Here is an 18,048-nt window from a genome sequence, read left to right on the forward strand (position 1 = left end):
CCTTGTAAGATAAATAAGGCAAGTATTTTTATTGCCATTTTAGTGATGAGAAAACTGAGAGTAGACATGAGTAATGTCACATAGCTAATAAGTGACAGAATTAGAATTTCTGTATCCTGTTCCTTTGATGCTTAAGTCCATTATTTGTAATATATTATTTTCGTTTTAAATTTATAACCCTGTGTGGAAGGCAGGGTGGTGATAGCTTCATTTCTAAGCTGAAATAGGAAACTAAAAGACAGCTTCAGGTCAGTGCTATTTAAATGTCTATTTAAGCTTTTTCCCTAAAATGGTAAATGATTGCCACTATATATTCCTCCTCAGAATGTCTTTAGTAAAACACTAAAGTTAGGCATATTTATCACTTGATGGGTGACCATTTGATTAAAAATATTTATTTATATTATCCTAAGTTAAGACAAATTGAATCTTTCCCCCAGAGAGTACACAAAGATAAATATGGGTTTTTCCTCAGATTTCTTTTTTAATTTTTTTATATCCCTCTCATCTAGCCTAGATTAGATCATTTGCTTACAAAGCCAGATTCCTTTACATTAAATCTACCAAAATAACAGTAATAATATTTGGTATACATAAAACATTTAAAATACCATGTTTTCTTTTAAACTCTTTGGGTGAATTTTATAGATAAAGGATCCAAATATATTATGAGAGCCCTTTGGCTTTGTTACTTCCTCTTCATTTAAAATATAATAAAACTTTATTATTTATTATAAGTATATAATAAATATATAATATTTATATCTATATTTTATACAACATAACAAAACCTTATTATGTTTTAAATGAAGAGGAAATAACACAGCCAAAGGGCTCTCATATTTTTATATTTAAATATATTTTTATATTTATATCTATATTCTCATTTAAGGAGAAATAAAATAGTCCTATAATTATGAATCAGGTTGCCATATCAAAAAAAAATAATCAAAACAGGAAATGTGATTTCAGTATGCCTTTCAACAGCACTGTAATGGAGATCTTTGGGTGAAAGTCCATGATAAATGGATTTAACATTTTCAGCACCCATGTAAGATGTGATCTTATATCTTTGGAGAGGGGAAAGGTTCTCGTTTAAAACTGCTTTCAGCCCAGGTGCGGTGGCTCACACCTGTAATTCCAGCACTCTGGGAGGCTGAGGTTGAAGGATTGCTTGAGCTTAGGAGTTTGAGACCAGACTTAGCAAGAGTGAGACCCCGTCTCTACTAAAAAAGGACAAATTAGCCGGGTGTTGTGGTACAGTCCTGTAGTCCCAGCTACTTGGGAGGCTGAGGCAGGAGGATCGCTTGAGCCTAGGAGTTGGAGGTTGCAGTGAGCTATGATGACACCACTGCACTCTACCTGGGGAGACAGAGTGAGACTCTGTCTCAATTTAAAAAAAAAAAGGAAACTGAACATCCTTCCTTACTCCCCCCGCTTCATAAAAATATAAAACCTACTTTCAGCAGGTGAGGAGACTGGCAGCTTTACCATTTCTACTGTCTTTTGTCCTGTGGCTTAAGAGTTTAATATTCTTTAGGTATTTGAAAGTGAGATTCTAATTTTTACATTAGTCATTCTTAGTATTCTACAATGTACCTGCTTCTTTGGTTAGTGTTTTCTCATTTTGTTGTATTTAAACGTGATTGAATTTCAGAATCGTGAACCTCTGATGCCATCTCCACAGTTTATCAAATCATACTTCAGTTCTTTCACGGATGATATCATTTCTCAGCCCATGCTTAAAGGAGAAAAGTCTGATGAAGATAAAGACAAGGAAGGAGAAGCTTTAGAAGTGAAAGAAAAGTGAGTATGTCAGGCCTGGTGTCTGCTTAATGGTTTTTTTGTTACCATGAACTTGGCAGAGCCCACGTTGATTCTGAATCATCTCAGATAAACAGGTATCTTTACACAGATATACAGATATAGGTAGGTATAAGTATAAAAATTATATAATATTGTTATTATAATAAAAGTACTTCTTTTTATAGTATATATCTGTTACTTTTCTGGTGACTCAGGTTTTACTACCAGGAATCTACCCTGCTTTTACAAAATCTTTTGTGATTCTCTAGCCAAAAGATATGATGTATGAAGTCATTGCTCTTACCTCTAGCAGATCTGTTGCTGACCACTGTAATATTTTGATGGAATTGCCCCTTGCTACACAAGCTTAATATTCTCTAGAACTGCGGTCCCCAACTCCCAGGCCACGACTGCTAGTGCTACCCGTCTGTGGCCTGTTTGGAACCAGGCCACACAGGAGGAGGTGAGCAGCTGGCTAGGGAGAGAAGCTGTATTTACAGCCACTCCCCATCCCTTGTATCACTGCATAAGCTCCACCCCCTATCAGATCAGCAGTGGCATTAGATCCTCATAGGAATGCATGCGAGGGATCTAGGTTGCGTGCTCCTTATGAGAATTTAATGCCTGGTGATCTGAGGTGGAGCTGAGGTGGTGATGCTAGCAGTGGGGAGCAGCTGCAAATACAGGTTATCATTAGCAGAGAGGTTTGACTGCACAATATATGTAATGTGCTTGAATCATCCTGAAACCACTCCCATCCCCCCCCCAGTCCATGGAAAAATCATCTTCCATGAAACTGGTCTCTGGTGCCAAAAAGATTGGGGACTGCTACTCTAGATGACTTTTATTGAGTTAAATGGTTGACTGTATTGAGTAGAGGCACTAACTTGAAAATTATTGTGTAGTTCGACGTGCAAATGTTTTAGTGCAGGGAAATTTTTAATTATAAACTGTGAGATGCTTAGGCACGCCCCAAAAGTGAACTACTTTACAGTTTTTACTGTTTGTCTAGGAAAATGCCATTCTTTAGGCTTCTTGTGTTTGATCCTGTAGAGAGCTGACACCATAGTACAGGATACTATCTTTACAGATGGAGATCTAGTGATATGTCATATATAAGCCATCTAGTCTGCGTATCCATTCATATTTGTCAATACTTGTTTTGCTGTTAAGACTAGCTCTCTTCTGTAAGAAAAGGTACAGTGTCATTGCCAAAATGACATTTTTTAAATGAGTGTGGAAGAAAAGGAAATTTTTTTCCAGTAGCAAAGCTTAAATGGGTTTTGCATCTGTAGCATATTGGAAGATTTGAGGGAACAGATTGCTTTTGATCTTCATCTCCCAATTTTTCTACCAGTGTTGGCCACGTTTTAAGAGAAGGTACTGTGCATAATTATACCAAGAAGTACAAATTTTAGTTGATATATGCTCTTTCAGAAAATCGTAGTTGGGAAGTAAATGTTCAAGATGTCATCTAGCTCTTGTGACAGTGATGTAAATAATTTCCTCTTCTGGCTGGGAAATAGTCCTTGTCCCAGAAAAACTACAAGGAACTTAATACCATTATTCTAAAAACTATATTGAGAAATGGTAGGACATAGCTAGCTCTCATCAGAACACTGAAATTGGACTCAAGTTTTTAAATTCTGTTTTACTCTAAGCCTTAGCTTCATCATCTTTTAAATGGAGCTAATAATACCTCACAACGGGTTACTGTGAGGTTTAGAAATCATGTTTATACATATGTAGCACTTACGTTCCCATTAAGTGGGAACTTATAACTTCCAAGCTGATTTAATAATTGTTTATATTTTCTTAGCCTGGTGACCTAAGGAACAAAACTAGAGTGTAGGGAACATTAGGATGTAGTTATAGGAAAGGTTAGCATGGAGTTTATAAGATTTTGACCGACAGAACTTTTAAGTCACTTGCCAGTTTCTCTATACAGAATATAACAACTGAAATGAGAAAATGACTTTAAATTACAATGCCTTGTTTGGAAGGTGCCTCAAATGTTATCTAGTGGAAATTTCTTTTCAATTCAGAAAAATCCCCTCTACAAGCACCCCCAATCAAAATTATAATTTTAGAAGAATAAGAAGTGATATTGTGCTCACTGCATTTTTAAAAATAGAGAAGGGTAAAAAAAAAGTAGTTAAGGGTATTTTTCAAAGTCCTATTTGATGGACTTTGAATCTCCCTTTAAAATTGCCTCTTTGATAAGTCCACTTATTCTAATTCTGTTCTTTTAGATGAACAATAAATTTTCTGCATGAGAGTCCTTCAGATATTTCCCTGTTTCTAGTCTTACTTCCTCACAGTCCAATCCATTCTCCACAGAACAGCCAGAGTGATCTTTACCAAGCATAGCTCTGATCATACCTCTTGCCTTGGCTTCTGTAACTCTAAACTCACCTGACTATTTCCTATTTCCTAGTTATTCAATTGAGTGCCATCGATGTGCCACAGACATGAAAGTGAATAAGACAGGATCCTTACTCACATTGCAGATCAGTCTGTGTCTTTCCTTAGCTAATGTTTTCACTTAAATGTCTAAGCCAGGACATTATTTCCAGGTTTCTGCCATTGACTCTGCTGTTTCCTCTTTAAAACTCTTTATCCAAGACATCAAGAAAATCCCAATTTGCATCAGAAGTCCTGATCTTGTTTACCTCCACCCCCAACTCCAGTCCCTCACTGGCTGATTAACTTGTTATGGGAGAATAAATAGACTTAGGCTTAACTCAGGTGTGCTAAATGTGGCAAGTTTCAGCATTTGATCCTTTCTTAGTAAATAATTTCCTATGTTTGTTTTTATTTTCAGTTCTGGATATTTAAAGGCCAAACAGTATATGGAAGAAGAAAACTATGATAAAATCATAAGTGAATGCTCAAAAGAAATCGATGCTCAAGGCAAATACATGGCAGAAGCATTATTACTGCGAGCCACCTTCTACCTGCTTATTGGCAATGCCAATGCAGCCAAACCAGATTTAGATAAGGTCATCAGTTTGAAAGAAGCTAATGTGAAGGTACATTTTAAAATGTATGTGAGTGTGTGATGCATATGAAGAAATTGGTAAACAGTGATACTTTTAGGTCTGTTTTGCCAGATTTTTAGCATTTCAACTGCCATTCTCCAAAAGGCTTTTTTTGCGGGACAGCAGTGGGGAGGAACTACACCTAATGATGATTTAGTTGGTGGATGAATCTGAAACATAAATATCAATGATATCTATCTTTAGCTGGGAAAGGAAATGTTTTTTCCTATAGCATCTGGTAGTTTCACTTCCCTTTATAGCCACTGCCTACCATGCTGGACTCCATAGGGGCATTGGGTAAAGGTGATATAGCAATGCTGTAGATAATGCTGTTAAGTAGCATGTAATATGTAGTACCAGGATATCAAATATGTTTAATAAAAAGATATTAATAAACACATGTAGTAATACAGTCAGAAAGATTTTGTTATGTGAAAAAAAGCTTCTAAAAATATGGTTAATAAAATATACCAAGTGTTTCTGCAGTTATGTGGTTGGAACAGCTTTTCATTTTCCAAGTGTTCTTACTTTGTATGTAATAATTTTCATAATTATGATTATAGGGGCATCTAATGAGTTATGAGAACCTTCTACTCATTGTAACAAGACAGAACTTAGCCACCAATTAACTGTATTCCTTACTAGTTTGTTAATATCTCTGTGGCTTAGTCCCTCATTGAATTACATGTACTCTGTAGCCTCTTTCACCTTCAAATGAATCGTTTCTATATTTGAGGGAGATATAAAAGTTGTTTTTAAGGCCTAAATATTTGTTAAAAGTTCCTTTCAAAATGAGACTTTCAAATTGAAGATAGCTTTGTAATATTATCTTTAATTTTATTTTCTACTGATTTTCCTGATGATTATAACTATTATATTCTGTTATAGTTATAACATATATTATGTGTTTTGTTGTAATTGTGGGGGATATTTGTCTCATATACATGTAATATGGCTTTGAACAAAATTTTAAAGAAGAAATGTATTTGTTTTCACAATTATGACTTTTAGTGGCAAGTAGTAATGATGCCTACCAAAAACCATGTACAAAAATTAACTCAAAATGGCCGAGAAACCTAAATGTAAGAGCTGAAATGATAAAGCTCTTAGAAGAGAGGAGTAAATAAATGTTCATTACTTTGGATAAGCAGTGGTTTCTTAGATATGATACCAAAAGCACAAGCAACCATAAAAAAAGATAACTTAGACTTCATCAAAATTAAAAACTTTTGTTCTTGAAAGCACACCCTAAAGAAAGAGAAAACACAGCCTGGCAACATAACAAGACCCTGTCTCTACAAAAAAAATCAAAAGAAAAACATCAGCCAGGCATGGTGGCATGCGCCTGTAGGTCCCTGCTACTCTGGAGGCTGAGGTGGGAGGATGGCTTGAGCCCAGGAATGGAGCCTGGTGTGAGCTGTGATTGTGCCACTGCACTCCAGCCTGGGTAACAGAATGAGACCCTATCTTAAAAAAAAAAAAAAAGAGAAAACACATACCACAAAGTGGGAAAACATATTCACAAATCATTTAGTTAATAAGGGGATTGTATCTAGAATAAAGAACTCTTAGAACTCAACAATAAAAAGACAACCTAAGTTAAAAATGGGCAAAGGATCTGAATAGACATTTCTTCAAAGAATATATACAAAAGACCAATAAAAGCATGAAAAGATGCTCAGTATCATTAGACATTAGGGAAAGGCAAATCAAAACCATAGTGACTTATCACTTCACACCCACTAGGATGGCTGTAGTTAAAAAGACAGTAGGCTATAATCAAACACACGGACAATAACAAATGTTTTTGAGGATGTGGAGAAATTGAAACCCTCATACATTACTGGTGGGAATGTAAAGTGGTAAAGCCCCTTTGGAAATTAGTTTGGCAGTTCCTCAAAAAGTTAAACATAGAGTTACCATATGATCCATCAGTTCCGTTCCTTTGTATATACCTAAGAGAACTGAGTACGTATGTTAACACATAAACTTGTACATGAATGTTCATAGCAGCATTATTTATGATAGCCAAAGAGCAGAATCAACCCAAATATTTGTTCATCAGCTGATGGATGGATAACTAAAATGTGATACATATGCAATGGAATATTATTCAGCCATAAAAAAGAATGAAGTACTGATATATACTATGATGTGGATGAACCTTGAAAACATTATGCTAAGTGAAAGAAGCCAGACACAAAAGGTCATGTAATGTAAGATTCCATTTATATGAAACATCTAGAATATATAAATCCATAGAAATAGAAAGCAGATTGGTGGTTTCTAGGGTCTAGAGAGGGGAGGAGGAGAGGGAGGGAATGGAGAATGACTGCATGTGTGGGGTTTCTTTTTGGAGTTATGAAACTTCTGGAATTAGTGGTGATCAATGCACAGCTTAGTGAATATACTAAAAATTGGTGACATACGTACTTTAAAAGGGTAATCTTTATGGTATGTGGATTATATCAAAAAGCTGTTATTTTTAAAAACTGAATTGGAAAAAAATGTAGTAATGAAACTTTTCTGATTTCGGGTCTAGCTTCGAGCAAATGCTCTCATCAAAAGAGGCAGCATGTACATGCAGCAGCAGCAGCCTTTGCTGTCTACTCAGGATTTTAACATGGCTGCTGACATTGATCCTCAGAATGCAGATGTTTATCACCACCGAGGGCAGGTAAATCTATTTTCTTATCTCAGTTCTGACCTTTGGATTGACTTATTTGATACCATTTTTGAGAATACCCTAAAAGTTTTCTTTAAGCTGTGAACAAAGTATCATTGGTTTACAGTTTGGATTGGCCTTTATTTAGTTCTGTCTTGAACGTTTGTCTTTATAGTTTTGTTATTTACATATGAAAAAAAAAGAAGGCAAACAATGTTGGCTTGCCAGTTCAGATTTGTTTCTCATGTGTTTTTGGTTCATAGGTTTTCAATGAGTAAAACATTAATAACATTTAGTAAGCATTTTGAGTTAATGCTAGAATCAACAAGATGATTTTTGTGGGCTTCTTGCTATAAGGAAATAGTGTGGACTGCCCAAATAGTACCACAAAAATCTCGCAGTTTTATAACAGGCATATTAGTTTTTAGTAAAAATATATAGTGAAGAACATAGTTCCCAGTTACAGCGTCATGTGGGCAAAACATGGCTTTATAATCTGCTTAACATAACTTCTTGGAATGTATTACGGTGGAAAGTATGGGCTATCCATTATAGTAACAGAAAAGCTAAGTTCTTTCTAATGGAGAATTTTAAGTAATATGGTCACACATCCTGAGAAATGCATTGTTAGGTGATTTCATTGTGCAAACATCATAAACTGTACTTACATGATCCTAGATGATATAGCCTACTACACACCTAGGCTATGTGGTATAGCCTGTTGCTCCGAGGCTACAAACCTATATAGCATGTTACCGGACTGTATACCATAGGCATTTGTAACACAATTGGAAGTATTTGTGTACCTGAACATATCTAAGCAGAGGAAAGGCATGTTAAGAATACGTTACTTTAATCTTATGGGACCGCCATCATATATGCAGTCTAACATTGATTGAAAGGTCATAATGCAGCACATGACTGTATTTCTTTCTGAACTGTGTTAAGAAGTATTGCGATAACTCTTAAAATTCTTGATATTTTTGATCCTTACTGGCAGTGTCTTAAGATTAATTTGAAAGGTAATTATCTGGTGTCTAACCTGCTTTGAAATTAGGAAGTACAGAGAAGTTTAGTGTTCTAGAAGGGGTCTCTTGTTTAATAGTGATCAAAATTGCAGTGCAGAAATGGTGGGCTTATAGTCCTTTTTTAAAAAAATTAGACACTAGTTTTAAGTTCTAGAATCTTTACAATTACAAGATTTTTTAGTTCACTGTTTCTACAAAGTAATTCTATATTGAATACTACATGCTGAACATTATGCTGAGCTGTGATAATAGAGACGCAGTACATACACTTAACTGTTGCACCTATTATTTTGAATTGCATTTATTTATGTATTTTTTTCTTAGCTGAAAATACTGCTTGATCAAGTTGAAGAAGCAGTGGCAGATTTTGATGAATGTATTAGGTTAAGACCTGAGTCTGCTCTGGCACAAGCTCAGAAATGTTTTGCATTGGTAGGTACTGCTTTCGTCTGTATTTTCCTATACATCGCTTTTATTTCCCATTGTCAACAAAGGTAAGTATTTCATTGTCTACAAAGCCATTTATTTCCCCCCCCCCAAAGAATAACTAGAGGGGAAAAAACATTAGTAAGCATATATGGTGATTGATAGATATATAGCTCCTGTTTTTCTCTGTACGCTTGTTTGACTTAATCTTGATAGTTGTTTGTCCCTGATTTTATGCTGTCCTAAACAGAGCTGGTCTCCTTGTTTCTCTACCATAAACCCGTACAAAGAACAAAAGCATTTTGAGGAAATTTCCTGCAGTCGTGACACCACATAACCCGCTCTCATCTCTCCTTTATCGAGCTATTTCTTAATTTTCAGAAAGACAAAGGTCAAAAGGTTTAAAAACAGAAAAAAGTCCATTTCTAGTAAAATGATGTACTTCCAGTTAGTCCTATAGCTGGAGTCCTAAAAGAATTTTCCATTTAAAGAAAGAAATAGGGTCACAAACATAACCACATATATATTACAGGTGAAAAAAATGATAAAAATCTTATTAAATTTAAAATTCCCCCCATTCATATGCAAAGTTAACTTCTTACAAGGTAGTATGCCCTCTTCTAGAGTATTGAACATCTTGAAATTATGTGGTGGCCATGAAGTCCTAGCTATACATAGCCTATGGATCTCTGCTGCTGAGATACTTCTTGGAACTCTTTTGGATGCAGCAAATTATTTTAGCAAATCCCCTGCTTTTCTGGAAATATTTATGTAATTTTATGTGTGTGTTTTTTATAATATGTTAACATTCCATTAGTTTTTGAGTTCTTGATTTGACAGGCCCATTTTGATTTTTTAAATAGTATCGCCAGGCATATACGGGAAACAATTCTTCACAAATCCAAGGAGCTCTGAAAGGTTTTGAAGAGGTCATAAAGAAGTTTCCGAAGTGTGCTGAAGGCTATGCACTATATGCCCAGGTAAATCTGATTTTTCAATTTTTATTTTGAAGAACTGCATTTATATTGCTGAGTCTCAGTATGGAAATCAAGAAACAGTGCTATCCTGGTTGCCGCTTCTGTGGGAGCAGGTGGCTTTGTTCCTGCTTTGATTCTCTTGGCCCCTAGGATGGTCCTGAATCAACTCAGTAGAGGCTCCTTTGTTAAGCAATTTGGAAATCTTGGCCTTAAACTCATAATGTGGGGAAGCTTAAGACGAGCATTTCTCTTATGTTTTCATTTGGATGGTTTTACAAAAAGTAATTACTCTAGGAAAATTTACTATATGCAGTTGGTGGGGAAAATGTTTGTGGAAAGGGTTTTCTTTCTATTTGATCACTGCCCTTTTAAATGGTTAGATAGGCATAACAGCTTATTTTAATTTCCCTTTGCTTTGTATAAAATTCTTGAAGTTTTCTTGGTTTAGGATTGAAGCTATGGAAAGTAGGATTTAAATTTGAATTATTTAACTTTTTGATTGTAGTCTGAATTCTTGAAAACTTATTAATTTTAAATAATCCGTTTACATGAAAATGACTAACTACTTCTAGCCACAGGTATACTTCTTCCTTTCACATAAATGATCTCCAAATAAGTGTTTTCTCTCTTACTCTTTAAGTTGAAAGTTGGTGTATCTACATAAACTAGCCATCTAGATAATATTTTTGTATTATTCTTTTTATTACAAAAGAAATGTTGGGTTTTTTTCTCCCACAAACATCACAGAAATAGGAATCATTTAAAAGTTACCATGACTGGTAAACTCCTCCCTAAACCATTCTTCAGGTTGCTTATTTTGTTTTTAATTTCCTACATGGTATCTTTAGTAAGGTTATAAGAAAAATTTCACAGGGACTTTGAGGGGTTATTGAGGGAGGAACTATGAGAACAGTGATTTGAATTGGATCTATTCTTTAAAGGTAGGTCTTGTACATCACTGCATTATTAGGGATTGAAATTCTGGGGTATGAAACGTAACCCAGAATTTCTTTAGCCTCAGTTTGAAATAATCTTGTCTATTTAGTCTTTGTCCTTTATAATTCATAGACAGGATAGTGATAATAAAAAATGAGACATTGGTTGCTGACTATACACTCTGATTAATTATAAAAGCATGTACTGCATAAGGTTTTATAGAATGTATAAAAGCTAAAATAAAATAAAGTACATTTTAATCTAATATGACCTTTGTATTGAGTAAGTACACTTGGGTTTATGCCTTATTCTAAATTAGTAACAAACCAGAAAGTGACAGCACCATCCTCATCATTGTCATGGAAAGATAAGGGCTTTTTTGGCGTAGAATTTTATAAGCAGCTAAGGGAGCAAAGGCCACTGAACAGCAATTAAAGAATACTAGGAACAACTCTTCTGCAGAGCTTTCTTAATTGCACATTTCCCTATTACTGTTCTGCCTTCAGGATAGGTTTGGTTTATATGAGCTATTTTCTCATCAGCACTAGCATTATTACAGTCTGTTCGTACTAAAATTTCTGTTCTTTGGTCCCTCTTCTAATTTTTCCTTCACTATATAGTATATATAATGTAATTTTATGTATACATAGAGTACCTATACAGAGAGAGTTATACAGTGTAACTTTTTTCTTTTAACTCTCCCAGCATGGGCTTAGATACCAGCCAACTCTCAGAGTTACAGCTTGAGCATGATCTGGTATCCACAGAACCATGCCTTCCATTTCAGCCATGGAATTTTCCTTACAGTAGTTCATTGTGGATGCTTTTTTCCTAATCAATCCTTTTTAAGGAATGACTCTGATAACAGTTAACACATATACCTTAACTTATCTTTCCAATGAGTATTCCCTTTAGAATAATTCCCTGAGGATGTATTATGATAAATTATTAAGTGACATGAGTGTACCTGTGAGAATGGGATATTGAAACCGTCACTAACAATGGGATTTTCTGTATTATACAGTTTACCAGATTATCTGCCATCGTGTATAACTAACCATTTGCCATAAAGAAAAGACAGTTAAGGTTGCATATTTATAACAAAGCCAACTAAAAACTCCAGTAATTGAGTTATAATATTTAAATTTGTTTGTATCCCCAAAACATGATAATATGATAATGAATGAATAAATGAAGTGAATTTTAATAATTAATAAGCAGTATACTTTTAACTGCTTAGGTTGACAGTTACCTTAATATAACTGAAGTATCTCTTCACATAGGCATTAACAGATCAACAACAGTTTGGTAAAGCTGATGAAATGTATGATAAATGTATTGATTTGGAACCAGATAATGCCACAACATATGTGCATAAAGGGTATGTATTTTTGTGGTTCTGTTTGTTCCAATAAGATGCTAAGTTTCCTGTATACTAATAAAATAGATTTCTTTTAACCATTGAGGAAGGGGACTGTGGTAGAGAAATTAATTAGCAAAATTTCTTAATACTTATGGATGCTGTTTCATTCTTATATAGAAATTAGTAAATGTACTATTTTCACTCTAAGTTAAATGTTTTAATTTCAGTTCTGAACATCCTGTCAGATGTTACTTATATCAAAACAGGAACATAACGAAGTTTTTCCTGTCCTTATGTATTTGAACTATCATAAGAAATTTCACTTAAATTTATATAAAAAATACAGAGACTAAAAAACCAATGTAAGTTGAGGGGAAAAATACAATTTGATACTGATTATATACTGTTTACATTTTTGTTTTTCCTCATAAATTAAATTATTAACTCACTGAGGGCAGAAATTGAGTCCTGTTGATAACTGGGCCATGGTCACATCTGACTGCCATTTTGCATTTGCAGTTTACTTCAACTTCAGTGGAAGCAAGATCTGGACAGAGGTTTGGAACTTATCAGCAAGGCTATTGAAATTGACAATAAATGTGATTTTGCATATGAAACCATGGGAACTATTGAAGTACAAAGGTAACTTCTAGCGTCTGTTCTTAGGGAATTTATGGTAGCTCCATAGATATTTATCTTTTCCTTCTTCTCATTATATACATGTTATTGTTGCTATCTGTTAAATTTTTTTTTTTTTTTTTTGAGTCAGAGTCTCACTCTGCTGCCCGGGCTAGAGTGCTGTGGCAGCAGCGTAGCTCACAGCAACCTCAAACTCCTGGGCTCAAGCAATCCTCCTGCCTCAGCCTCCTGAGTAGCTGGGACTGTAGGCGCTCACCACCACACCTGGCTAATTTTTTCTATTTTTAGTAGAGACGGGGTCTCACTCTTGCTCAGGCTGGTCTCAAACTCCTGAGTTCAGGCAATTCTCCTATCTAGGCCTCCCAGAGTGCTACCATTACAGGCGTGAGCCACCACGCCCGGCCTAATGTTATATTTTTAAAATCTGTTATGTGTTTTGATATAACCTTCCCTCAAAACTATACAACTGGCCTTGTTTCATTATTTTTCCAAATTAAAAGTTACTAAAAAGCTGCTTAAGTCAAATATATGCATTAGAAAGGGAAACTAGGTCTTTCTCTAATATTTGTTACATATTCTTTCCTCTTTTCACCTGTATTATTCCTGTTAGAGGGGAAAAAAATACCTGTAATGTGCTTAGGCAGTGACATAAGGATTGGTAGCCAAGTTGCCAGAAGATCTGGATCCTGCTCCAACTAACCACCCAAGTGACTGGGCAAGGTGCAACATCATCTTTGAGCACCTGAGTTTTCTTTAAAATTAGGACTGGATAAGAAGATTTTTTGCAACTTTCCATAATTTCTTGCTTTGTGTAAATGTTTATCCAGAGTTGCACTTAAGAGCCACCATTAACAGGTGACACCTGTTTATGCATGGGAATTATTGGAGTATATACCATCTTAATGTTGGCATTGCTGTCCATTTGAGTATCTACTCTAGACCAGGTACTAAACTCAACTTCAAGTGTTTTCCACATTCTATTTCAATTGATCTTTATCCCCATCTTTATAAAGGTGGAGATTATGTGATTCCCAGTTTAGTTAATACCCAGACTGCTTAGATAAACAAGGTTGCACTGTGAGCCCATATTTCACTGATGCCAAAGTCACTGATCTTGCCATATCACTTGTCACTCAGTGATATGTCACTGAGTGATATCACATATCACTCAGCCAGCATGAGTTTTCTTAATTCCCATCATTCAGCCCCTCCTGTGGCCCTCTCCCTGCTCTAGAGTAGACAGAATATATAAAGGCTGATGAAAAATGTTGTGGCTCTTTTGAACCATTCTGTATTGACAGTTGCATGCAAATATTAAATTATTTCTTAGTTGATTTAGTAATGTGATAGAATATTCTCAGAATAGGATAGGGTAGTAGTTATTAATCTTCTCTGAGCAAAGCTGTGGATTCTTCTTAGAACAATGCACATAAAAAAAAACACTTCACCTTTAATTTAAGGCATCCATAGATCCTGGGTTAAGGACCTTAGATTTAAGGGTTTGATACAATTGTTTGTGTATTACTTACACTTTAACAAAACCATTCTAAATCTTACCATACAATTAAATAAATGAATGGGAATGAATGAATGAATGAAATTGCAGATTATTCTAAGATTTAGCAGATCTACCAGCTGTTCACCTTATATTTGAACATGAACACTTAAAAAAGTTTTCTTTAAGTCTATCACATGGCCACATATTGCAGTAGGAGGTTAAATATAATTACCCTGGAGGTAACTCTTACTTCTCATTGTCTAACTGGCACAAATATGTTAAGGACTTAATATTTATTAGAGGATTACATACATATACGCATATATACATAGCTAATACTAGTTATGTAAACTGGTCCTCAGTAAGTTTATAAAGCTTAGCCACACTTAGACCATAAGAGGTAAATTATATCTTGCTGACCAAGCATATTCATGTATTTACTTAAAAAAGCAAATAGTAATTACCAGCCCTTGTACTAGGTTTTGGGAATTGAACAATGTTCATCATGGAGCTAGTAAGAATGTGGTGTAAACAAGTATGTATTCATCCTACTGTGCATAGAATGTCAGTAGAACTGTGGGAGTACTGGAGACAGAACAGCTAATTCCCCTGTAGAGAGAAGGGAAAAATATTTTTCATGAGGATATTTTATTTGAACTGGGCCTTAGAAAGGTGAGAATTTCACCAGAATTAGGCAGAGTAAATAAATAATCTGAGTATTATATACAGATTTGAGTGTGTGGCACAGTCAAGGAACTCAGACAGACCTTGTAAGAAGTAAAGGTGCATGGAGTTGGGGTGTGGTGGTAAGAGATGGGGTGGAAAGAAAGTGGGATCACACACGTCAGTGAAGTGAGGCCCTTGAACACCATTGGTGTTCTCTGAGGTTGTGTCACTGATTTCTAAAGAAGCTTTAAGTTACAGCAGAAACATGTAGAATTTTAGGAATCAGAATTATGATTTTAAATAAGCCAATTAATTTTCCTAGTCTCATTGTCCTTATCTATAAAAAATGAATACAAGAGGCATAATGTAAGCACGTAGTGTTTGTAATGGTAGTGAACATTCACTGAGTACTTTCAATGTGCTAAGCCCTCTTTTGTTCATTATAAAAGATGCATTTTACTAGAATCATCGTTGAAACTTAGTGGCCATGTAGCATCACTTACAAACTTCATTGGATATTATGAAGTGCTTGTTAAATCTGAGACTTTTAAAAATTTGTTCTTTTAGAGGAAACATGGAGAAAGCCATTGACATGTTCAACAAAGCTATTAACCTGGCCAAATCAGAAATGGAGATGGCCCATCTGTATTCACTTTGTGATGCTGCCCACGCCCAGACAGAAGTTGCAAAGAAATATGGATTAAAACCACCAACATTATAAAACAGGAGGAAAGGAGACTGACCCTATTTTTAAAAGAAGTTTACCCCCTCTCTTCAACTGAACCCTAAAGACACTGTCATGAACTGTGTTGAATGGTGGAACTTAGTGTTTCAGTTTGTGGTGTTGTCATTTGTTACATCTGTTTCATGTTTAGGTGTTGTGGGTGTGGCTGTTGAAGGAAGTTTGCGTCTTGCAGCTTTTATTCCCTGTGCAACAAAAGCTTAGAACCTGTTAACGGGATATTAAAATAAAGTTGCAAAGAGTACAAATGATAATTGGCCATGCAAATAAAAACTTTGATTTGTTGATTTGTTTTTTTTTTATGGGGGGGCAGATATGATTATGATTATGTTCTGGATGCTTTTGTCTTTATATATGTGTATATAATATGAGTATTTTACAGCATGTTGGTTTTTAAATTAACACAGTAAGTGCTGTAAAACAGATGTCTTTTATATTCAATCCGTTTTAGTTGATTTTTTGGGGATTGAAGTAAAATTGAGTGACCCTTTAAACCATTGTCCGCATGCACAATGCCTCTGATTCTGCAGAACTTTAGGAACTTAGTGGCAACTGTTAATCCTCTTGACCCCCTTCCACTCTAATGGATAATGTACATCATTCTTCAAGTCCACAACAGCTGGTTTTCATATGGTAAATTATGCAGAAGTAAAATATTCGGATTGATATATGTGCTGGAAGACTGAGTATTGATGGGGGAGTGGACCCGGCAAAGAGGTAAGATGAAACAGAAGTGTGTTTCTAATTGTCCATGACTGTAATAAGTACAACTATTTAATAGTGTACTTTTTAAAGAAAGTGCAGGTTGTTGTATAACCCAAATAAAGATGTGTGATATATGGGAGTATTTAATTAGCTTAAAATTTCTAATGAAGAAAATGTGGCTAAACATTCAGAAAGGATGTAGGTCTTGGAGCCAGAGCATAGTATTTCCTGATACGACGAGTTCAGTGCTTCAGCTACGGCTACATGTGCTTAAGGAATTTTGAGCCAGTACTTTCCAAGATGCTGAAGACATGCAGAGTGCTTTTTAGTACTGAGCTAACCTTGATCTCTAAGGACTAATTGCCTATGTCCAGGTCTTCACTAGGGATAGTGACAACAGATTTTTGTTTTGTTGATTTTATCTTTATTCCACCTCTTTACTTAGAAATAACTTTAAGATTTATTTCCAATTGTCACTTTTATAAACCATCATTGTGCTTACATGCTGGATTTTTCTGGTGGGAGAAGGGTTGTGTTCTTAAGGGTGGCTTATTTTGAGATATTCAAGATGGGGAGAGGTTTAAGACTTAATAAAAGAGCAAGCTTTCAGTTATACCTTTCTGGAAATCTAATTATAGTTACATTGTTGAGAGTAAAGGAGCATTTTTATCCCTCTTTAAAAGGGTGCTTCATCCTGTTGAAACCAAAAAGATTTTGTCTACAAATGCTATCTTTTAGAATCTATTAGAAAGGACTCCCTTCCAAAGTCAGTATTTGGAAAATATAGAGGAGGCCTCTAATTAGTGGGAGCAGTTAACATAATTTAAGACAATTTGGATAATGGAAAGTTTGAGAACTCTGCATTTTGTTCTTAAATTTGCACCTATTATAATGACCCCTGAATACAGAAATGTTCTACATCTCTGAATGTCCTCTGACTTAAAAAAGAAAAGTTTTTATTTGCATGGCTATATTCACATTAATATTGACGTCTTCTACTCTTCTCCCTTCCTTCTCCTTGGGGTTGGGTAGAAAAACACAAAGGAAACTGAAGCATGTACCGTTCAGTACTATCATTCCAAATTCTCTCAGACTCTTGCCTGTTGTGAAAATATTTGAAACTGCACTGAAAGCTGCATCTGTCTGTATCTTTTCTTTTGTAAATGACCTCACATGTAAATGCACCAAATAAATATTCCATTCAAGCTTTCTATCTATTCTTTAAATAGAAAATAGAAAAACAGGTAGTTTATTCATTTATTATGGTATTGGGTAAATTCAGTCATTCTCTTGTGGGTTCAAACTAACTTTGAAAATAAGTGCGTACCGGACATGTTAGTATATGAAGCAAAATAAGTTTCTTGGTGTGAATGGTGGAGTTTGCTGAGAGCATTCACACCCCCCTACTGTGAGATAAGGCTCCACAGGGAGGTAGTAGAACCAGCAGACTTCCTTCCTTACCTGTACCTTACCCCAACTCACAGGGCAGCCTGGAAGGTTGCCAGTCAGACCTGGGCCCTGTGGATAAGTTTTTCAAACTGGTTTCACCAGTGAGT

General features: G+C 35.2%; 1 protein-coding gene across 1 annotated transcript in view; it reads left to right on the plus strand.

Moving 5' to 3' along the window:
- The window catches only part of TOMM70 (translocase of outer mitochondrial membrane 70), a 36,954-nt gene extending 19,257 nt beyond the window's left edge, over window positions 1-17,697 (plus strand). Inside the window, exons 5-12 of the mRNA XM_045540401.1 lie at window positions 1,658-1,806; window positions 4,631-4,838; window positions 7,390-7,524; window positions 8,865-8,972; window positions 9,830-9,946; window positions 12,163-12,260; window positions 12,762-12,884; window positions 15,613-17,697. Coding sequence (XP_045396357.1) covers window positions 1,658-1,806; window positions 4,631-4,838; window positions 7,390-7,524; window positions 8,865-8,972; window positions 9,830-9,946; window positions 12,163-12,260; window positions 12,762-12,884; window positions 15,613-15,766 — 1,092 coding nt within the window. The 3' untranslated portion in view covers window positions 15,767-17,697. The remainder of the gene's footprint in view (window positions 1-1,657; window positions 1,807-4,630; window positions 4,839-7,389; window positions 7,525-8,864; window positions 8,973-9,829; window positions 9,947-12,162; window positions 12,261-12,761; window positions 12,885-15,612) is intronic.
- The last annotated feature ends 351 nt before the right edge of the window (window positions 17,698-18,048 follow it).

The sequence above is a fragment of the Lemur catta genome, chromosome 1, assembly GCF_020740605.2.
Source record: "Lemur catta isolate mLemCat1 chromosome 1, mLemCat1.pri, whole genome shotgun sequence".
Lineage (NCBI taxonomy): Eukaryota > Metazoa > Chordata > Mammalia > Primates > Lemuridae > Lemur > Lemur catta.